Source organism: Syngnathus typhle, linkage group LG15, assembly GCF_033458585.1.
Source record: "Syngnathus typhle isolate RoL2023-S1 ecotype Sweden linkage group LG15, RoL_Styp_1.0, whole genome shotgun sequence".
Classification (NCBI taxonomy): Eukaryota; Metazoa; Chordata; class Actinopteri; order Syngnathiformes; family Syngnathidae; genus Syngnathus; species Syngnathus typhle.
Window position 1 is genome coordinate 10366092 of NC_083752.1, and position 23516 is coordinate 10389607.

The window sequence follows — 23516 nt, forward strand, 5'->3', positions numbered from 1 at the left end:
TCTCGTTGCTCTACTTAGGGGGCCTGCTCTGCCAGCAACGAGAGAAACTATGATAGAATGGTGGAAGACGGAATGCTGAAGGAGCAAAAGAATGCATGACCAACAGGTGAAATAGGAGCATGCGTGTGTTACCCAATACGACACTAATATATATGTGCATGTAAGTTGAGACAACAAGCTGTGGCTTAGGAGGGTAGCCCCCTCGTAAATAATGGGGGACGCTATTAAGGCCAGCTGGCGCCACCTTTGGCATTCTGAGAGGAATGGCAAGGTGGAACTGAATAAGAGCCCAACTTGTCAATTTAAATTGTGAAGGATGACAAATTTAAAACAAATTAGTGATACTGCTCCGTTTCTTTGGGGCTCTCCTCAATACTTCTGATTTTCTGTTTACATAACAAATCTGAGACGGCGGATACATCCGTTTTCTCCATGGCGCCGCATCCAAATTATTAAAGGCAGTGTGATTTATCCACAAACTCTTGCATTTCACTCTCACCCGGGAACAAAGGATTGCATAGCAGACTGACAACAGACTGATCATCATAAAGATTGTGAATAACTGTTTTTCAGACAAATCATTGTCAGGGTTTTCCAAAACTATCTTGATCATATGATTATGTTGGAATGTATGTAACCGGTAATAAATAACCTAGGTAGATTAGTTTTATGCTTATGTTGGTGTGTAACCAGTAATAAATAACCTAGCTTGTCCCATCCTACACAATGTCGTAAAACATCCCCTGCTCTGCTAATCTAGAGGTCAAGGGCTTTAACTTGTCTATTCAGTCCACTGTCACCCCCACCCTTTTTCTCGTAATAAAGATGCTCTTGTGGGAAGCGAGAGTCAGACTTCATTCGACCATCGCTGTAAGCACAGCGACGAGTGAACTCTCCGCCTGCAGGTGCCCAAAACGACTAACTTGTCTCCGTGTGGTTCTTGCAAAATAAGTTAGAGTGAGCACCACTCTAACAATCATCATCTCTGTTAGAAAAATGTAAATATATGTTATCATGCGTTCTCTAATCAATGCTTTACCGCAATATTACTGCAATATATGCTTGCTGTTTGGCCTTGCTGTTTTTATGATGTACCACAGAAGAGAAAAGTTACGGCTGGGTCAGGAGAGAGGTTACAGCTGGGTCAGACAAGACGCAGCTGACAACTCAACTCAGTTCCTTTCTAACAAAGACCACTTTGTTAGACAACATGCCTCATTGCTGTCTGGCACCCCAGATGAACCTCCAAGTGACCATTAAAGTCAGGGTTTTCCAAACTATCTTGATCGTAAGATTATGTTGGTGCGTATCCAGTAATAAATAACTTAGCTTGTCTCATCCTACACAAGGTCGTAAAACATCCCTTGCTATGTTTTGACTAGAGGTCAAAGGTTTTCTTTTCTATCCAGTCCACTTCCCAATGTTCTTATCAGTATGTAAACACTTAGTGATTTTTTGCTTACGAGGCAAAGCCCACGTGCTTTACCTCTTCCTTTAGGGACTTGTCTCACGATTGTGGGTAGGGCAAATCCAAATAAAAAGAGCGGGAGTGTATACAGATATTTAGTGTAGTGAGATTGTTGTAAGCTATCTGTACTGCACTCCTCGCGAGAAAATACTTAATATTCTGTCTCACTTGTGGTTTATTTGCTGTTGCTCTTCTCTTAATAGTTATTCAGTCAACGAATTAAACCTGACAATCTCAAACATAAGTCGAGTACTGGTACAGGAATAGTGCGTCCGGAGTACACCGAATTTAATATCAAGAAAGCGCATGACAATACGGTCCTAAGGGTCGCATCTGAGGTTGGCAAAATCTTATGTCAATTGTTTAATTGACATTCAATTAAAAAAAAAAAAAAATGGGAGAAAGGAGCTTTGCGAGCCCAATGATGACTACCCCCATAGAGGTGGTGTTGAGAAACAACCCGCTTATCAAGGGGGTCAAAAAAATATCCAAGAGATGGAATAAGAGATGGCCGGATATTGAAAGGCCTTGGCCGGTGGAAGGGACTTTTAACAGGGAAGTAATCGAGACTATCCGCGTACTTGTATCGGCATACAAGGCAGGACATAAAAAAGGAAAAAAAGGAGAAAAAAGGAAGGAAAAAAGAGAATGGGAATTGGGATTGTTGAAAATATTTGACGAAGAAGGACTCAAATTGAACCTAGAGTTCAATCAGAAAAAAGAGAAAATGACAGCTGAAATGCTGAAAAATGTGGAAGAAGCTAGGAAACTAATGGAAAAAGCAAACACGCCTTTTTCACATGTGTCCCCTGTTAAGAATCCCCCACCGTATGACGTGAGTGAAAACAACGGCAATGTCTATCCACAACTCCCGATAATCAACCAAGAAGGAAGTTATCAGCTGGAGACGGAGAATAAAGACATTGTAGAAACAGGAAGAGCAAAGACAACCATCATCATGCACCCCATGCCCTACCCACAAAAGAAATAAAACACGATTTGAGAAGCAAGGCACCTTTGACTACACCAGAAAGGAGCTGCAGTATGACAGCCAGAGTGACGCTGAAAGAGCAGCGGGGGGTTATGCCCCCACAATTAAAAGCATTTTGAAAAGAGCGGAGGAAAAAGGACGTACTCCGGGGAAAAAGATTAGGACAAAAACATATTTTACCGACAGTGGAAGTGACAGTAGTGATGACGAGTGGGGCGGCAAGGTTCCAACGCCCACCTCATGCTCCACCCCCACGGCTATAGAGGATTGGAGATGAACTGCTTTAATAAGCATTAAGACCAGGAAAAAGCAATGCCTGGAGGAATTGGACTGGAGTGTGGAACCCAGGGAACAAGAGGAGCTGGAAGAACAATTGCAAAGATTAGAGGTTGCTGAATGCAAGCTGAAGAAAGGAGCATCCAAACTACCGGCGAATCCTTTGATTTATGGGCAAAGATCAAGGCGAGCGAATACAATTCTTCCAGTTTTGGTGAGAGGACAACAGCTGGAATACAAGCCATGGCAGAATTCCGACATGTCAGCTATCCTTGAGAAGCTACCCACCATTCATGATGGAGCACACCCTTGGATATCCAAGTTGGATGAATGCATGGTGGGAACTCAGTTCGCGGTAGGCGACATTAAGAGGCTCCTGGCTAATGTGGTAGGAGTTCATACCATGAAAGACCTTTTGGGAAAAGCAGGGTTACATCGCTTTGCCACAACATCAGCAAATGACTCCGGCCTGTTTGCAGCAGTCGGAGGCCAGATGTGGGGAGCACTGAAGGCAGCTTATCCGACCAATGCAAACCCCGATAGTATTGTGATCGAGCCCCTGGGACTGATAGAGAATGCACGCTCATACGTGGCAAGACTTGGAGACACATTGCCGGAAACGACCCGGACACAACCCAAATGGAGAGCTCTATCTTGTGGGATAAGATCCAGAAGGGCCTGCCCCTGCAAGTGAGGAGCAAACTGGCTGAAGTAGTGGGACTGGGAAGCATGACAACTAATGTCTACACTGATCACATAGCTCACCAAGTTGAGTGGTTCCGCAAGAAGGAGATGGCTCAAAAGGAACAAGACCAAGAAGTGGTGAGGAGGCTGAACCAAGTGCAACTCGCGGACAATAAGAAGGAGAAGAAGCAAACGGTCGTGGTGCAAGCTCCACCGAAACAAATCATATTACAGCCCACGCCCCCGCCTGGACAACCGCCGCAGTCAGCTATGGCAGTGCCCTTCGGCCCAGCCCCTCAATGGGGAAATAGACAGACTCATCTCTGGGAAGCCAAAGCCCGTGGAGACAAAGGACGGGCAGGAAGGCTGAATCTCCCGGGGGGCCTACAACAGAGACCTACTGTGTGTTACAATTGCGGTCATAAAGTGTCCCAAAAGAAATTGCAATACTGTAAAAAACAAGTTGACTATTTGGGTCAGAAAATATCATATGGACAGAGACATATCTCAGATGGCCATTTGGAAGCGATACGGACGGCTCCGAAACCCAGAACTGTCAGGCAAATGTTAACATTTCTGGGAATTGCGGGCTATTCGGCCTCCTGGGTCGAAGAATACGCCAAATTGGTAGGGCCGCTAAGGGCCATGATCAAAGACACGGGCAATAATGATCTCCACGCAGCGCTGGATTGGACACAGGATGGCCATGTGGCGTTTGACACAACCAAAGCAAGGTTGCAAGAGGCCCTGGCATTGGCTTTACCAGACTATTCCAAAAATGTCGTGTTATTCACGTCAACCTCAGCAGGGGGAAGGTTTGCATGTGCGATTCTTTGTCAGCCTACAGGCACCGGGTCTGGACCCCAACCTGTGGCCTATTATTCAACATCCTATTCCGAGGTGGAGATGGGACTGCCGCCTTACTATAGAGCTATGGTGGGAGTCTATTTGATGTACGACAAAGCCTCTGCCATATCCTGTGACAATTCTGACTCACCATAGTCTTCGGACTCTGTTAAACCATGGCAAGTACACATTGACAGAGCCCCGGCTCCGGGACTATTACAGGCTTTTGGAGCAAGAGGATGTCACTCTAGCAAGGTGTACTACTGTAAACCCAGCTGAATTTCTGCCAACTTCAGAGGACGGAGACCCTCACGATTGCTTGCATGAGTCAGAAAAATTCTCGAGATTACGGTCTGATTTGCAAGCCATCCCCCTGGGAGAGGCGGATCTCGAACTCTGGACGGACGGCTCTTGTTATCGAGTCGGAGAAAATTTGTGCGCTGGCTATGCAGTGGTACAAGCGCAAGAAACTGAGTTTGTGACAATCAAAGCCGAAGTGGTGCTACAACCAGCCTCGGCCCAGCTTGCTGAACTGGTGGGGTTAACGGAAGCGTGCTTGCTCGCGGAAGTGAAAAGAGTGACAATCTATACAGATTCAGCATACGCGCACAGTGTGTGCCACCTGTTTGGTGCTGTGTGGAGGAATCGAGGGTTGAAGAAGACTGACGGTTCCCCCATCCAGCATCATGCGCAGATAATAAGACTGCTGATGGCTATGATGAAACCCAGTGAAATAGCCATTGCAAAATGTGCAGCCCAGAAGTCCGATGCGTCCAGAGTTACGCAGGGAAACAAGATGGCAGACGAGGCAGCCAGGGCTGTCACGAAAGGAAGTCAGAAGGGGAGAGTTTTGTTACTTACGCATGAGGTTGACCTCGAGGACAGGGTCACGCTCAGTGATGTACTATTGATGCAAGCGGCCGTTAATCCGATGGACAAGCATTTTTGGGCGCAAAGGGGGGCGAGTCAGGACTCTACCGGCGTATGGAGAAATCACGAGGGTCTGATAGTGGCGCCGCCAGATTTGTTGGGACTGTTAATCCAGGAGGCACATGGGTTAGCCCATGTGTCAAGGGGGGAGGTGAAGCGAAAAATAACCGCAGAATATGGGTTTTGGGCGCCGTATCGACTCGAACAAATCGACCAGGTCATTGGAAGATGTGTAATTTGTTTGAAAAACAATGTGAGGAGAGGGGTAGCCACCCCCACGGGTTACATCCCGACTCCTAATGGCCCCATGAGAGAACTAGTGGTGGATTTCGTCGACATGATACAACCTGTCGAAGGAAAAAGATACATGTTGGTGGTCGTGGACCGATTCTCAAGATGGCCGGAGACCTGTCCAACTAAATGAAAAGATGCTCAGTCTGTGGCCAAGTTTCTGTGCCGTGAAGTCATCAGCAGATGGGGTCTGCCGGATAGGATTTCTTCAGATAACGGGAGAGAGTTTGTGGATAAAACGGTCAAAATCATATTTCAAAAATTGGGAATTAAACAGCGGCTTGGCGCAGTATATCATCCACAAAGGCAAGGCATTTGTGAAAAAATGAACGGCGTTTTAAAAAAATAGAATTCCCAAAATTTGCCAACATACAGGCTTGAATTGGAAAGCTGCCTTACCACAGGCACTGATGGTCTGCAGGTCGAGTCAACTACGCGATTTGCATTTGACCCCACACGAATTGGTAACCGGTAGACGCATGCCTTCACCATGTTTGCGCACCAGTGGGAAAGGCCCAAGCCTGTCAATTTTGGAGGACGAAATGAAAGCCTATGTCAAACACTTAACCACGATACATAGGAATATTTCCACCTATGTTGTTGACAGGCAGAAACAAGAAGAAGCACATGAGAGACTCGAGGCAAATACTAAAGACACTGTTCAGCCAGGAGACAAGGTGTATGTGAAAGTGTTCCGTCGCAAGTGGTTCAACGAAAGGCGGCAAGGGCCATTCAAAGTTGTCCGCTGTACTGGAACAGCGGTGCAAGTAAAAGGGTCGCCAACTTGGTACCATTTGACACACTGCGTCAAGGTGCCCAAAGATGAAGATCCCCAAAGAGGGAGTCGCGACTGCGAAACCTCAGAACCACTGCCAGAACAAGAGTCGCCAGGGGGCCCGGATCGGGACAAAGATGGGCAGGATCAAGCTGTGGTGGATAATGTGTCTGCTGCACCTGTCCCTGAGGACATCGTGGGCAGCACAGCCGACGACAGAGGACGCTCATGTCAAAGGTAGAGGCTGTAGAGCCGACGCCTGACGTTCCAGAAAATGTCAACAAAGCGCTTGCATAATCAAACTGGTCCCCGCCGGAGGTGCAAGCCAATCTGCATGCTATGGCGAGACGGGAGGCTGCATGGAAGGTTTATGGGTTCGATGCCTCGGCATTACCTGGGGTTGATGAATGGGCAGGAAGGAACATGTGGTATCAACTGATGGTGCATTCAATTAAATCGTCTAAGGCAGTGAGTGGGCCGTGTTTAGTAAGGGTAAAATCACCAAGTACGCTAAAGGCTGTCTTCCAGACCATACCGGTGCCGGTATCCGACAATTGCCAGCTTAGATTACTGCTTTGGTTGGTGTACGAACAGTCGTGGAAGGCACCTGAAACCGACACGCAGGTCAGGAAGATTTTCGAGCCCACAGGGGAGTGCGCCTGGATAAGCGAACTTCCCTACTTGGATTTGCTCGCCGTGCATGAGGACACCCAAGTCGCGGTGCCGGAATCCATAGATGTGCCATCTGTAAAGGTGCCCGCCTGTTTTTGCTCTAATGTCACACATGGAGGGCCGGGGGTGCCTATGGGGGTGGCAGACTGCGACTATTACTCCATGCAATTCCCAGGAGAAGCATGGGGGGGAGAGGGGAGCCGTCCATCCGGTGACCTTTGCTCTACCAGACTCCTATCAGGCGATTACTGTGATGGTGGAGAATCGCACGGTGCCTGGGAACACGACTGTAGGGAATCTTAGAGACATCTGGTGCGTTTGTGGAACTAAAGCTTATTTGTTTTTGCCATATGGATGGATGGGTTGCTGCTATTCTGGTACCCTGAAGCTTCCGTTTGAGGTAATGGCGATTAGGAAGGGCCACAAGCCTGAGGAGAAGGGTTTTAAGGAGGTCCCTAGTAGGGCTAAGAGGGAGATGGCGGAGTTTCATACTACAGACGCGTATCATTGGTGTTAGGGTGGTGCTCACTCTAACTTATTTTGCAAGAACCACACAGGAGTCAAGCAAGTCATTTTAGACACCTGCAGGCGGAGAGCTCACTCGTCGCTGTGCTTACAGCGATGGTCGAATGAAGTCTGACTCAGGCCTCGTCAGGTGCTTATTTATTGAGAGAAACAGAGTGGGGTTGAAAGTGGGGGTGTGGGAACACACAGGATATGGTGAAGACGCTCCCCTGCTGATCAAAGCATAGCAGGGGGGCTTTTACGACTTTCTGTAAACAAAGCAACTTTGATTGCTTCCTCTGCATCTGGTCAATCAGTTGAAAAGATCTTAGCACTTTGGTCAACTACTTTTGTCTAGACAGGACAAGCTAGTTAAATTATTACAGGTTATATTCCAACATAATCATACGATGAAGATATTCTGCAAACCCTAACAATTGCAGAATTAGCTTGGGAGAAAAATGGGGCCTTGGGATTTTTCCCTGGTATGGGGTCACATTTTTGGCAGATCACATTGATAACATCACGTATACCCTTCAGGGGTTCGCGAACGAGACGATCAAGGGTTTCAGACAGTTGTCGCTTACCCAAAAGAGCCATCGGCTGACTCTGCTTAAACACGACATCGCTTTGGATTATATCTTGGCAAGGCAAGGGGGGTTGTGCGTAGCCCTAAATTTGACGGACGACGCTTGCTACACTTTGATCCCAGATAACACTGACAACATCACCAGTATCATCGACGCGCTTAGAGTCATTCGGGATTCTTTTGGGCCGTCCGAGGGCGCTGGTTGGTCAGCGACGGGCTGGATATAGGATAGACTGGGACTTGTGAGAACGATAGTGGCGGAGGTGTTGGGGGCACTCGGGATATCGCTGTGTGTAATGTTTTGTTTTTGCACTGTGATATTGACTTGCACAAAGGCCATGATATTACGGTGGATAGGTGTGGTAATGCCAAGGGACCAGACCCAGATGCCGTTACTCCCGTTCGACTGCGATGCAGATCTGCAATGCGCGGATGCAATGATAGTGAATGATAGGTACTCGGATTAAAATTAACAAATTGGCGACGTGAGTGGGAAGACCCATAGTAGCGATAGAAGAAACTAAAAATAAATACAAAAACGGAGATAGGACAGTGATGAGAGCAGAAAACCAGGTGTAGGGAACAAAAACACAGCACCAATGTCTTGGTATTCCGGTTTTCAATTTTCTTTTTGTGTGCTGTGTTGCATGATTCCATTGTGATGTGGTACAGTGTTGCCTGGCCCTTGACAGACTTTACCACCTTCGTTATGTCAAAGTTGCATGTGTGCTTTGTGTTTCGTGCCGTTGCCATCACGCAATACTGGCAGAAGTTCTCATTCGTTGCAGAACCCCTGGATGTGGACCGGGGCCATGCAAGGGACTCTATGGACAGTGAGCTGGACATAAGGACTTTGTATGGACAGCAGGCCCTTGGCAGGGGTACCCGACACGACCCACCACTGGAGATTCAGTGGACTGGACTCTGCTTCAGCACGCACTCACACATGCGAAGGGGGGCTACATTTCGGGGTCTTGAGTCGATAAGCATGTTTTGATACCTCATTATTGTATACCTCATTGTTTTATTCCATTGTTTTATACCTCATTTTGTTAAATCATGGCATGTTGATTATGTGACGATGCAACTTGACTGTTTGGCAGTCGTTGAACGTGTCATTTCTTTTCCTTACTGTTTTGTGAGCTCATACTGTTTTATGGATTGTGATGTGTGCCAGGACTCCTTGTACCTGGCTGACGCCAGGTGGAGGGAATCACTGGGGATGTTAGAAGGGACCTCCCACTTTTTAGACTGGGGGTTTTCTCGAGGGAGGGTCGGCAGCTTTTGGGGGTTTCTAACGGACCACGCCAAATTCATTACTTCCCAAATTATCGGCGGTGTTACGGTATTACCTAAGGGGGGTGGTTATCGTCATTTGGAGGAGGTGGACTTCAATTTTCTTTATTTGTGGTTCCTGAGAGGCCTCAGATTGCTGTCAGGGAGCAATTGGATACCTAAATAGTTTGAGCTTTCCTAGACAAAGTAACCTTACGAAGCATGCCTTGAGCGTGATTTAGGCTGAGAATTTCTAGGCCAAATTGTAGACGTGACTGTAAAATTTGGTTGGGTGAAGAATTTTGGATGTTTACCGATGTCATCTCTTTTTGGACCGTTTTTGGGGCAATTATAAAGCCCGGAAGGGGGGAATGAGGTAAATTTTAGATTCTAGGCGTCGCTGTATGTCACCTTAAATTGTGACTTAGCTGCAGTGAGGAGACCATAAGCTATTTTTGCTGGCCAGAGATGCCTCAGTTTCTGCAAGGTATAGCAACTTAGAATATGGAATGTCGCAGCTGTTGTTATGCAGGGGAAAGAGTCTTCTACATGTCCTTCTTAGGACATTTGGGAGCAACGAATAGACTAAAATACAAACAGCAGCTGCACTCCAAGTCATGACATCAACGGTTTGGGCAGATATAAGATAGGCTTGTCTGTCAGAGGGGGGAGCTTTTTTGGGGCGAACATCTGTGCCGTCGAGAGCTGAAACATCTTTGCTTTTGGGGCCACTCAAACCTTTGGAGAGACTTCCCTCTGACATCGGTTGAATAAAAATCTTTTCCCAATCAGCCGTGTGTCACTGGAGTGCTTGGCCGGGACAGCCATTGTCCACCAAGTGTTTTTTTGGAGACCAGCGAAACAACAAAGACCATTCACCACAATATTTTCCCATTACAAATAATGGGGAAAAAAATCCGTTTCAAGCCATAAAAAAAAAAAAAAAAAAAGCCTTTTTTAAGCATTTTTTCATTTGCGCATTTTTGTCCAATCGCGCAACTGCATTCCCCACCACACCATTCACCACATGGGCAAAAGCATAACAGTGATATGGTCAGAAAGTCCAAGATGGGGTAGGGGGGCGCACCACATGGGCAAAACCATAACAGTGATATGGTCAGAAAGTCCAAGATGGGGTAGGGGGGCGGCTTTGAAAGCTCCTTTATGTGAAGAGTAGACCAGGTCCAGGAAGCTGTCGCCACGTGTTGGAAAATAAACATATATATATATATATAATATATATATTATATAATATAATCAACATGTAGTATGAGTGCAAAAGACTCCTTCAAGCTTCAAGACTGTTCAATGCTTGTTCAATGCGTGTCAAATCAAAATCAAATGTTCAATGCAACAATTCAATTTTAAGAGGAAAAAGTTTCTTTTTTTATCCCAAAAAAGGTAAAGCTGATTATTTTTTATGAGCAAATCTTTATTTATTATTAAGTTATCAATTTATTATGTAAATAAGATATTATTTATTTATAATTAAGTTACCGTTTTTTTCCGTGTATAATGCGCCCCCATGTATAATACGCACCCTAAAAATGGCATGTTGCACCCAATTTTTATGATTTTTTTTTAATTGTTTTTTTTTTTTTTAAGTCCCAATGATCGTCACACACGCAGGGAGGCAATGGGTCCCATTTTTATAGAAGGCGGCTCTGTATGGGAGAGACGTTGAAGAGGAATAAAAACCAAAACTTGCCCCTTGTCGCGACTCGGAGCCGCAACAAATGTTTCGGATTTGTGTAGGGTACATTGTGACAGCAAACGAGCAGGTGATCAAGCAAGCGTCTGATACGAGAGCATTGCGGTCGTATGGAGCGTGTTTGAAGTGAACAGCAGAGACGAAAGGAACAAGGCAAAGTGTTGTGAAATAAAATATTACCTGTAATACGCATTTTGTTATTTGCTGATTGAAACTGCTAATTAAACTGTGAATTGAAACTAATAGGAAGAAAACAACTCTCACTCTTTATATAGCTGACGTGTCTTGCGCATCCGTTCTGCGCATCGGATCCATAGTGCGCATGCGCAGTCATACTGCCTCCGTATGACGTCCGGTCGGCGATGGAGATTAAAAAACAAACAATATTTGACAATAACACACCATCAAGATTGCACCATCGCATCAAACGACGTGTCGTCAATTATGAATTTTACTGAGTAAGTGTGTTGGGCAGGATGGCTGAATGCGATGCGCGATTGACAACAAACAAGAAGAAAGGTGATTTCAAGTTTTATTTCGAGGGAGATTTGTCATGTCTCGTCCCCAGTTTTGCTATGTGTCTAGGTTGCCAGTTTCTGTTCGCATCGCCCCTCCCTTCCTGTGTCACCTCAATCAATGTAACGTGTTTTGTATTTAAGTCCTGTCTGCCCCTCGCTCACCGTCAGATCATTGCATGTGTTACTGTCATGATGTCTGTTTGGTTTCTGTTCCTGTCTTTGGTAATGTCACCCTGTCTTTTTGTTCCACGTCTTTGTCGGTCAGTCCTGTTGTTGGTTTTGTTGTACCATGTTTTCTTAAAAAAAAAATAATAATAATAATTAAAAAAAAAAATTTTTTTTTTAAATTGTACCCATGTATAATGCGCACCCCAGATTTTAGGACAATAAATTAGTTAAATTTCGCGCATTATACACGGGAAAAAAACGGTAATTTATTTTTGTGAACACATTTTCAGTTATGTATATTTTTATTTCCTTGCAAGAGATTATTACAAGAAAGATTGATATAAATTAGCAGTGTTCTGCATACAGTATTTGAGTTTTGAAAGGGTTAATGCCTTCTTGGTGGTCACTGTTTACCGTTTATCGTTTTTGTTTCTATATGCAATGTTTGAAACATAAATGTGTCTGTCAGGTACATTGCTACAAGTTGTTTAACTTTAATAAAACACTGATGGGACAATCCTGTACCTCTTTCTTTTCGACCAGAAATGTGTTGCGCTGGTCAGGGGGTACTTGGCTGAAAAAATATTTCAAAGAAGTTTGAGAACCACTGTACTAGACAACTATTCTAAGTTAAGCCTGATTTTAGACGTCTATAATTGGTCTGTGTGTAGCCCAAATATACACGACAAAATTAAATCCATCAAATATGAAATACTAAAATCTAAACCAGCCGTAAATTGTATAAATAATGTAGAGATGTTGTATTGCTTCGTTTTAAACAATGATTGATCCGTATAAAGTTATTTTAACCCGATTTAGACCACTATTAGTAGTAATGTGTAGCCGAAATATAGACGACGAAATCAAATCCAGCAAATATGAAATATTAAAATCTAAACCAGCCGTAAGTTGTATAAATAATGTAAGTTGTGTAAATAATGTAGAGATGTTGTATCTTCTTAAATCTTAAATAAAATGCATGGACGGAGATCAATTTATCTAGAATAAAAACAACTCAATGGAGGAAACCCATGCAGGCATGGTGAGAAGATGCAACATGCAAACTCCACAGAGGGTGGGTTGGAGGTGGAACCGAACCCGCAACCTCCTAACTCCTAGGCCAGGGGTGGCCAACCCGCGGCTCGCGAGCCGCATGCGGCTCTTTTACGTTCTAAAGGGAAATGTACTTTCGGCAGTTTGCAAACACATTTGATTAACGCTCCGTTAGACACATATAACCATATCAATATAATTTCTAGTAGTAGTGTGGTCGCTTAATAAGTGGAAAGGAATGTGCAGGCTACATGAATTTGTTTTCTTCAAAGTATTGTGGAACAGGAGGTCCAGAAAGGGAGCATATCTCAAGGCCGATGGGAACGCGAAAAACAACTCGTCTTTGTGGTCCAGACACCTGTGCAGGGGAAAACCCAAACGAGGAGGAGATGACCACAGACCATCGACCAATCACCACACAATATTTTGCATGTTTGAATATTCATATTGTGTTTCTTTAAAACTGGGCAACCCGGAAGAATGTGTCGTCTTTTCTGGTCACGAAGGCACACGAGTTTTTGTGTTAAGGACCCAAGACCCAGGCGCCTGTATTAGCTTGCTTTGTCAGGATTAAACAATTGGTAAATTCGGTCTGATTGATCTACTGGTCTTCTCTTTGACAGAACGAACTCGCAAAATTGTTAGGTGCGCCAGTGTGTGTGGATTAGAACATAGCAATTCTTGTGTTAAGTGTTGATCACAATTTGGAGTCAGATCAATAGCTAAAATCCGTATCCTAACAGTTCATATCAACATTTGTGTTTATTTTTCGTACGTATTTGCTTCGTTTGAGTTCAATATGGTATTTTGGTCAAACGCGCATGCTGGCTTGGAACATTGCACGGGCTAAAAAGGCATACAATGAAGTGGAGTTCGTTAAAATATGCCTCAGTGACGTTATTGAAATCTTGTCTCCTGAAAACGACAAACTAAAACGAATGGTATGTCCCGCCACACATAGTAAGTGAAAAAACATATGGTTTTTTTTGTGGAATTTGTTGAACTGAGAGTTTGTCTGTGTGAGACAATTCACACAATGTTCATTGTTGAAAATGTGGTCTTTGGTCTGTGCTTTTAGTACTGTAGGAGTCAATTTGTCATCATGTTGGTGCATGACATAATAATGTCACACAATAAATTTGGCTGATCAGAGGCGTGTGTGTGTGTGTGTGTGTGTGTGTGTGGGAGGGGGGGGTGTCATTTGTGCCCATGTGTATGATGTGGCTCTTTGCGATGACACAGTAAAAAATGTGGCTCTTAGTCTCTGACTGGTTGGCCACCCCTGTCCTAGGCGGACGTGCTAACCAGTGTACCACCGAGCCGCCCAACTTATTACATCTAATAAAAAATTCATTCAACTTTCATAAAATTGTAATTAATTTTAATCTTTAACTTTTAATTGAGGTGGCTCGGTGGTGCACTGGGTAGCACGTCCGCCTCACAGTTAGGAGGGTGTGGGTTCGATTCCACCTCCGGCCCTCCCTGTGTGGAGTTTGCATGTTCTCGCCGGGCCCGCGTGGGTTTTCTCCGGGCACTCCGGTTTCCTCCCAAAAACATGCTTGGTAGGCCGATTGAAGACTCCAAATTGTCCCTAGGTATGAGTGTGAGTGCAAATGGTTGTTTGTCTCTGTGTGCCCTGCGATTGGCTGGCAACCGGTTCAGGGTGTCCCCCGCCTGCTGCCCGATGACGGCTGGGATAGGCTCCAGCACGCCCGCGACCCCCGTGGGGACTTCAGAAAATGGATGGATTAACTTTTAATTGACAACAGATTCTCATTTGCATATCAGCAGACAGCAAGATATAGTTACATATTTACAAGTTCATTTACAATGGTAACGGTCTGAGGAGGGGCGGCTCAATGGCGCACTGGCTAGCTAGCATGTCCGCCTCATAGGAGGCTGTGGGTTCGATTCCACCTCCGACCCTCCCTGGGTGGCAACCGGTTCAGGGTGTCCCCCGCCTACTGCCCGATTGATTGCTGGGATAGGCTCCAGCGACCCCCGTGGGGACAAGCAGTATAGAAAATAGATGGATGGATGGTTTCTCAAAAACCCAAAATCTCAATGTCTGCGTGGTCGATGGCTGGTATCAATTGAAATTAATCCCCGCGTTTTCGTTATCCATTTTACCCTTCTCACTTTCCGTACTTGAAGGGGAAGTCGCAGTGCAAACAAGCTTTTCCGCGGGAAATATTTTAGCTGACTACAGGAAACGCAGCCGTTAAAGTCACACCAAAATGAGTTTGTGGGTGGACAAATACCGACCCACGTCGCTCGGCAAACTCGATTACCACAAAGAGCAAGCATCCCAACTCAAGAACCTGGTGAGGATGGCACGAAGACAGCCACGAGTTCGGCCTTGGCGGCGCTGCCCTCCTTCGGTGGCTTAGCTTCTAAGCTAATACCATGTGGAGAACAATAGTTTATTTATTATTATCATTATTATTATTAAATGTCTTTATTTACACAGCGCATTTCACAACAGCTGCAATAAACCGCTTCACACATAGTTTCCGTTTTTCGACTTTTGAAACCGATTTCTTTATTTCATCTCTGTGGGAGTTGCGTATCGTACCGTACTAGGTACGTCAAATAATAAAGTAGTGCTTTGCCGCGGCATTGTGGCATCTATAAGCTGTTACAAACCATTTTAGGCAGGAGTCCGTGACCGTGTGTTTTTTATTGAATTTTGCCATTTGCTGCAGGTCTCAATCCCTATCAGCACTAGCAATCATGGGCGATTACTGTAGTACTTTGCTTATTAGTATCGTTCAACTTGTAAAAGACACAACTTAATTGAGCTGTTTTCCCCTTCACCTACAGAAAAAGCAAATGACAACGAGATTATTCTAGGTGAAACTGCAAGCATATTCCATCGTATGGGCATGTCCTAGGTGCCAAGATGATATGAGTGATTTAGCAACATGTAAAATGTATGTATGTGTGTGTGTTTGAGGTTCAATGCGGCGACTTCCCGCACTTGCTGGTGTATGGTCCTTCAGGTGCGGGCAAAAAGACCCGTATCATGTGTCTGCTGAGGGAGCTCTATGGCGCCGGCGTGGAGAAGCTTCGCATCGAGCACCAGACCATTGTGGTGAGAACATCAATTGGGGCAACGGTGTCTGTGACAGGAGAAAATGTCCAAGACAGCGCGCTCACCACTACAGGCACTTCTGGTGTGTAGGCTCCCTCCAAGAAGAAGATTGAGATCAACACCATAGCCAGCAACTACCACTTGGAGGTCAACCCCAGGTAACGCATTAGCTCTTACAGTGAGAGCAGCCTTCTTTTCCTGACTTGGCTGAAAGTACCACGTTGACCATTGTTCAGTGATGCAGGCAACCAGGACCGCGTGGTGATCCAGGAACTGATCAAGACCATGGCCCGGTCCCAGCAGATCCAGTCCGGCACGCAGCGAGAGTTCAAAGGTGAGGTACACGGGCCCCACCTGACTCGAGGAGCACGCGTGATGTGACGCCGCCACCCTTTTCTTCGCCAGTGGTTCTGCTCAGTGAGGCGGACCGCCTGACCAAGGACGCCCAGCACGCTCTGCGCCGCACCATGGAGAAGTACATGACCACCTGCCGCCTGGTGCTCTATGCTAACTCCACCTCCAGGCTCATCGGGCCCATACGGAGCCGCTGCCTGGCCGTCCGCGTCCCTCTGCCTAGCACGGAGGAGGTAACGTCACGGAAATGGCCCGTGTCAGCGGCTGGGTTGGGGATGCCAAGAGGAAAAAGACTCGGGAGTAACAGACGTCGTTGCAAAGTCATCTTGTGTGCATTTTCCCCCCTCGTACCCTAGGTGTGTCACGTCCTCACGTCGACGTGTAAGAAGGAGGGTCTCCTCCTGCTGCCCGAGCTGGCCAAGCGGATCAGCGACAAGTCGGGGCGCAACCTCCGCAAGGCCCTGTTAATGTGTGAGGCCTGCAGGGCGCAGCGGTGAGCCTTACAAACGCTTGCCGGGATGCCATTCCGCTTCCTTGTCTGGCTAGAACATTTCCTTTGTATCCTTCACCTGCCTGCACGTCCATAACACGTCTTTGCCACGGCGCTATCGAGCTCCGACGCGTTGTTTGTCGCTCGATGATTTGACGGCCGCCTCTTACAGGTACCCCTTCTCGTCGGACCAGGAAATCACAGAACCCGACTGGGAAGTGTTCCTCCGGGAAACAGCCAACTACATCGTGAGCCAGCAGACCCCACAGAGGTAAGAGGGTCCACGGGTGGCAGCCATTTTGCTCACGCATGCAACATGCCGCCCCCAAATTGAAATCCTAGCTAATCCGGCCGGCTAGGATCTAGTACGGCTCAGTTGTTAAGGCCTAGCCACCCACTCCTGCTAAGTTGCAAGCAACTACAACTAAAGGCCACTGGGGGGCAGTGGAAATACTTGAAGTTCAGCTCATCCTGTTTGGAGCAGATTGTTGGAAGTGCGAGGTCGGTTGTACGAGCTGCTGACTCACTGCATCCCTGCTGACATCATCATGAAGGTTAGTGGACATGCATGAAAAAAAAATCTCTGCTGGAATAATTGTCACCAAATTTCTGGCCTGACTCCAAATTGTAGCTCACTTGTCTGGCCACCATTTGACCTAGACAATTTAGGTGGGACTCTTCTTAACAAGCTCTTCCTGGCAGGGTTTGGTCAGGGAGCTTCTGAACAACTGCGACGGGCACCTAAAGCCGGAGGTGGCACACTTGGCGGCGTACTACGAGCACCGGCTACAGCTGGGTAGCAAAGCCATCTACCACTTGGAGGCCTTCACCGCTAAGTTCATGGCCGTCTACAAGAAGTTCATGGAGGACGGGCTGGACGCCATGATATTCTGATGCTGGACGCCGCCATGCGCTCAGATTAAAAGTGGCTTGTTGTTAATGAAATTGTTTGGACATTTATTGACACAAATGCACCGCATCGCCGATGCGCATTAGCCATGGTGCACTAGCCAGGCTACGCGAATGAGATTCCCACCTTTACAATACCATGCCAAGTGTAGCACTAGCTGAGAACAGGGCGATCCAAGCGCAACGACACACAAGTGCACAAGATTACTGCAATAAACTTTGGGTCCCGATAAATTAGAAAAAGTCACACAAGCGAGCACTCCTCCATACAAGGCTGACAGTAAGCACCTTAGCGCCTCCTGTAGGCGTAGTAGACGATGAGAGCCAAGGCGACGAGCGCGGCCGAGCCTACCAGAGTCAGGAAGCCCACCACGGGTCGCTTGGCCAGAGCCCGACAGGCAGCGCAGCGTCGGGCGGCGCGGGGGCATCTCTGCGCGGGAGCCCCCTGCGCGGGGAAACCGTGATGGCGGATTATGTTGCGGTAGTTGGCCAGCGACGCCTTGGCCAGCGCCTCTCCATGCACATAGCCGTACAGACCGAAGCCCGGGTCGCGCTGGTCATTCAGGGCGTATGCAAAGTAGCCCTTCAGATTCACCCCGTCCAAGGTGATCGCTGCCAGAAAAATTATTAATCCATATCAATTCCACATGCTGGGTTTTGCCCCAAGAACCACTTTTTCAGTTGGCTGTCTTAAGAAACCAGTGGCGAGTACCACACTCGACCACAGTTGAGTGACTTTACCCTCCCGTGTCCACGACCCTGCCAGTGCCCTCGGACCAGCGTAATCAGACGGACGGGCGCTTACCTTTGAGTGCTTCGTTGATGTAGTTGTACAGGTAGAAGACCCTCAGGCTGTCCTTGAAGCGGGCCGTGTCCTCCTGCACGCCGTTGGCCATCACGTAGATGCCCACGTGTGGGTAGTGCTCCTTGACCTGCAATTTCAATCACCAGGACAGTTGTTGTCAGCACGCTTAACCCTACACACTACGAGCAAACTTGACGACGGAGGGCCACGTTTCAATTCAACTTTATAGCCGACACTTTAACTCATAAATTTGGCCTGAATACACTGCCCGATATTTCAAATCATCAATCCACTTATTCTGATCAAGCCCTTTCAGGGGGTAAACAAAAGCCTGACTGAATGCACTGCCAGGTCCTGAATGTGTACATCCGCCTCACCCAATTGAGTGCCTTCCTCAGGCCCCACGGAACCACGGGCCGGGGCGACTTGATCCACGTGGTGTCCACCATGTGCTGCACCTCCAACTCCGAAGTGTACGTGTACCTACGGACGCGCCGCACGCTCAACAGGTGGCGCAGCGGCGGCACAGCGGTGGTGCACATTCACTCTTACGGGTCCTCCTTGGCGCGCGTCACCAGTTCGGCGCTGAAGTGGCTGATGGCAAAGAAGTCGTACGTGCCCTTCACTAGCTGCCGATCGTCGTCATTGAACACCGGGAGTCTGCAGCAGGACCGTCCAAAGTCACTTACGAGCCTTTTCAAATTGGGTCACTAGGAGTGTGTACAGCTTAACTTCCAAATGCTCGCTTCAAATCAAAATGGCCGACTTGCTATGTCTGAATGGGGTGGGTCTACTCCTGACTGAGTGTGGATTACCGTTTTTTTCCATGTATAATGCGCAAAATTTAACTAATTTATTGTCCTAAAATCTGGGGTGCGCATTATACATGGGTCCAAAAAAATATATATATTTTTTTTTTATCCGGATATGATCCGGAGGCCGCCATTACAGATGCGCTTTCTTCTCTGCTGTTCGCTTCAAACACAATGCTCTCGTATCAGACGCTTGCTCGATCACCTGCTCGTTTGCTGTCACAATGTACCCTACACAAATCCGAAACATTTCTTCGCTATCGAGTTTGCGAGCGCATGCCCAGCGGCAGAATAACATCCGGTTGTTCCCAAAGATGATCTTTTTTCTGAAATAATTTTACGTTTACGGACTTAAGTAGGAGTCAAAATTTGGGCGCGTATTGTACATGGGTACAGGCTTTTTTCCAGCATCAACATGCCATTTTTAGGGTGCGTATTATACATGGGGGCGCATTATACATGGAAAAAAACGGTAATTTGCACGGACGGCCTACACACTCAAGTGAGTTGAGTTGACGCAGCCAGCTTCTCATTCCAGGAGGATAGTCTCCGCTGCCCAAGATTGGCTCGGCGAACCACCCCACTCGGAAGTCCATAACCCTCTTGGCCGGTTCCACGTCCTCGCGGCTGTAGGAGAAAGCCGGCTCCACCCAGTCCATGTGCAGGGCCAGAGAGACCTGAGATCAATGCGCGCATGAAGAGCAGGATGTTCCACGCACGCACGGAGCCGCACGCACGAAGCCGCATGCACGGGGTTGCACCCACCTGACCCCCCTGGACGGGCCTGAAGTCTTGGTCATAGGCGCGCCAAGCAAGTGCATGGGCGAGCAGCATCCGATGAGCTTCCTGGTAGCTCACCGTCTCATCGTTGGGCTCGTTGAGCGTGATCCACATCTTCACATGCTCACCCAGCTCGCGGAAGCACAGACGGGCGTACTCGGTGAAACGCTGCGGGGTCTCCCTGGACACAAGCCCGGATCCACACCGACACCTTCAGATGCTATCTGGGCCTGTTGCGTCGCCAGAAGTTGGCTACCTGTTGAGCCACCCGAGTGGCGGCGGCAGGCTGCTGCCTTGACGCGTGTGGTGCCACAGGGTGACCACGGGCGTGACATTGGCACACAGCAGCTGGTGGCTGAAGCAGCGGTAGTAAGCCAGCAGGGTGGCGTTGGGCCGTGCCGCGTCGCCTGTCGGCACCAGCGCTGACCAGTTGAGGGAGAAGTGGAAGTGGCTCACGCCCACCGCCTGGATTTCAGCCACCTGATACCACCAACATTGACAGTACAACGGCAGCAGCTGTTACTTTTGGCAGCACGCCCTTCTCACAGACACATGGCGTTGCGGTTGCAGGTCACCTGCTGTCTGATGCTAATGTAGGCGGCGCAGTGTGCGTCGCGCTGTGCGGGTAGCGCCAGCAAGCCTTCCAGTTGGGTCAGCTCACCATTGGCCTTGTTCCACACGTACACATTGGGGTCCGCAAACTGACTGGGAGAGCTTTCCACCTGAAGAATATGTGTGTTTGGGACGGAGCCCTGAATCTCTGCGAGTACCTAGATGGCGGCCAAGCATTTTGTTCCACTAGACAGGCCCAACGGTTGAGTTTGAAGCCTGAAGTTAGTGGTGCCATCAGCCATCATCATGATGTTGTAAATGTTGTGTGCATTTGTGGTTCATGAGTCAGTTTCTTTTCAAAAATGGAAAATCTGGATTGTTTGCATGAGAATCAGTCTGTCTCAGCCAATAAAAGCAACAAAAGTGAACGTTTCGCAAAATGTTTGTTGATGAAGCTTTCAGTTGCCCACTAACCTGGATGGAATTGGCGGAGACCCCCCAAGCAAAGTCACACGGGAAAACTCCTTGAGCAGGACGGTTCTCTGGAAGCTCCGGAAAGCCGTTTCTCTGGATCACGTTTCTGTTGGCAACGGACAACAGCGCTACAGACAACAACTCGGCACTCGGCAAATGCAACACCCCAGCCGAAACACAAGATTGGTCACATGAATGGACAATCGCTGCTAACCATGGAATTGAGCAGTGAGAGGTGCCCGTGTCGTTGCTAAAACAGCAATCTTGGCTAGCGGTGATGTTTGGCCATCAGTCCGTGACCCCAAGAGAAGGGGGCATCCAAAGTAAAAAATAAAAAGTCAATCATCAACTAGAGCTGAATGTTTCACGAGCCACGACGGCAACTTCCTCTTTGCTGAATCGGCACATGTGGAGCGTCAAGGTCACACGGGCTTACTTGTAGAAGGTAGCCGAAATCTTCGGCTCTCTCTTCATGTCGGGCGTGTTGAAGTCCACGTAGTAAAGTCCCCGCCGGATGCCGCACTCACGGTGCCACTCAAAGCCGTCCATCAGGGACCACGCTGTGTAGCCCAGTACCTTGACGCCATCCACTGCGATGGCTGCGCGCAGGTCGCATACGTGATCAGCCACAGGCGGGGCGCCGAGGCAGCGGCGTCACTCACATTTTAGAGCTTCAGCGATGAACCTCTTCAAGTAATACATGTGCTTGGGATCCTGAGTTTTGGTGCTGCTCGACACATACCTGAAAGAGTACGCACTGCTTTTATTCCCACTTCATTACCGGGGTGCTAGGTGTCCTAGCTAATCACCGCTGACGGTGCTGGCCATGACGGGTTCTTCACAATTACAACTTAATAGGTGTCGGTGAGCAATGTCTGCCATCCTGCCATGACATCTTTCAGTGCGATTTCCTTTTTACACAATAAATGGAGTACGGCCACTCCGAGGAGAGTGCCTGAGTCGACCTAAGTGAAAGCCTCTGCAACAAGAGCAGCGACATAAAAAGATGCCAGAGGGGAAAACGGCGGAGCGCGGTTACCAGCCACTCTGCACCACGAAGATGTCGGGCCAGTCGTACTCGGCGCTGACCCAGTAGAGGAGCATGCGCAGGTCCAAGTCCTCCCTTTGGCCAAACTTGAGACTGTCATTGACGAGCTGGAAGCTGAGGGTGGCGCCGTGAGAAAGTGCGAAGAAGTCTGCGGTGCCCTGCAGCTGACGGCGCTCCTCCTCGCCCAGGGCAGGCAGCCGGTGGCCCAGGCGGGCCTTCATGCAGGCCGGGTAGTCGCCGTCACCAAACAGTGGCCCGGCGAACCAGCCCAGCACGTGCTCCAGAGAGCACTGGCACTCGCGCAGGCTCTCCACGCGTGTCCGCCTCGGGCGTACCCAGTGGGACGCCAGCGCCATGGACACGCGCCCGCCTTGCCGCCGCCGGTAGTCGCGGTCGTACGTGTGCCAGGCCGCCGCGTGAGCCTCCAAAGCAACGAGACAGCAGTGCTTTCAAACCCTCAGAACTGGGGAGAGTCTTACGTTTCTGTTCGGATCAGATTACGGTTTGGAGTCGGGTGGGTTCCAAATGAGGTTTTCAAATCTGGGTTCGGATTTCCAATTCGAACTTGGGGTTGGGGTTTAAAAGCCAGGTAAGGGTTTCATGAACAAGGGCTTAACATTTCAAATGGACAGCAAAAGCTAAAATGGTAAAATGACATTGTCCCTTTCAAAAGAGAATGATGACAAAATAAGGGTCTGACCTGTAAGAGCACGTGGCCAACCTTGAAGGGCAGGTCGGGGTCGCCCTTGACGCCCGGGGCCACCACCCCGGTCCCATAGCCATGTCGGGCCACCACAAAAGGGTTGTCGATGGTGATCCACCAGCGCACATCGTGGCCGAATGTCCGGAAGCAGAAGTCGGCGTAGTCCCGGAACACCTCCACCATGTCTGGGTTGCTCCAGCCACCCAACCGCTGCTGCAGCGCCTCGGGCAGGTCCCAGTGGTACAGCGTCACCACGGGCTCCACACGGGCCTCTTTGAGCCGGGTCAGCAGGCCGCGGTAGTAGCGCACGCCCGCTTGATTCAGGCTCCCGTGGGTACCGTTGGGGAAGAGTCGTGGCCACGACAGCGAGAAGCGGTAGTGGCTGACGCCCAGCTGGCGGATGGCGCGCATGTCTGCTGCCGTGTTGTGGTAGCTGTCGCTGCCCACGTCACCCGTGGCCCTGCGGTTGCCATCCCGCGTGAACGTGTCCCAGATGGACGGGCCTTTGCCATCCTTGTCGAAGGCGCCCTCCACCTGGTAAGCGGCCGTGCCCACCGCCCACATGAAGCCCGGAGGGAAGGTGCCGTACAGGAAGGCCTTGTCTCCCGGGTAGGGCAGCTTGCTGAAGCGCGCCCACGTCCGCAGGCCAGCCCCCGGCTTGCCGGAGGCGCACGCCAGCCAGGCGCAGACCAGCCAGGCGGCTAGCCAGGTGCCGGCTCTCGAGGCCGAGCTGCAGTGCACCAT

General features: G+C 48.6%; 2 protein-coding genes across 3 annotated transcripts; one reads left to right on the plus strand and one right to left on the minus strand.

Annotated features, from left to right (window-relative positions):
- Positions 1-14879: 14879 nt before the first annotated feature.
- rfc3 (replication factor C (activator 1) 3) lies at positions 14880-17634 on the plus strand. Of its 2 annotated transcripts, none has more exons than XM_061300011.1 (9): positions 14880-15075; positions 15708-15845; positions 15936-16003; positions 16082-16179; positions 16251-16432; positions 16556-16692; positions 16862-16960; positions 17174-17243; positions 17392-17634. In XM_061300011.1, the coding sequence occupies exons 1-9, from the start codon at positions 14989-14991 to the stop codon at positions 17581-17583; spliced, it is 1071 nt and encodes a 356-aa protein (XP_061155995.1). In that variant the 5' UTR covers positions 14880-14988; the 3' UTR covers positions 17584-17634. The 2 variants fall into 2 exon arrangements, with proteins under 2 accessions (XP_061155995.1, XP_061155996.1); XM_061300012.1 differs by having other exon boundaries at positions 14922-15075; positions 15754-15845.
- A 136-nt stretch (positions 17635-17770) lies between these two features.
- kl (klotho) lies at positions 17771-23516 on the minus strand. Its single transcript, XM_061300010.1, has 13 exons — positions 22770-23516; positions 22061-22491; positions 21684-21763; positions 21458-21620; positions 21022-21127; positions 20571-20717; positions 20252-20475; positions 19981-20176; positions 19714-19892; positions 18956-19063; positions 18781-18886; positions 18404-18530; positions 17771-18210 (listed from the first exon to the last, which is right to left on the minus strand). Exons 1-13 carry the CDS (start codon positions 23514-23516, stop codon positions 17888-17890), a joined length of 2937 nt encoding a protein of 978 aa, XP_061155994.1. The 3' UTR covers positions 17771-17887.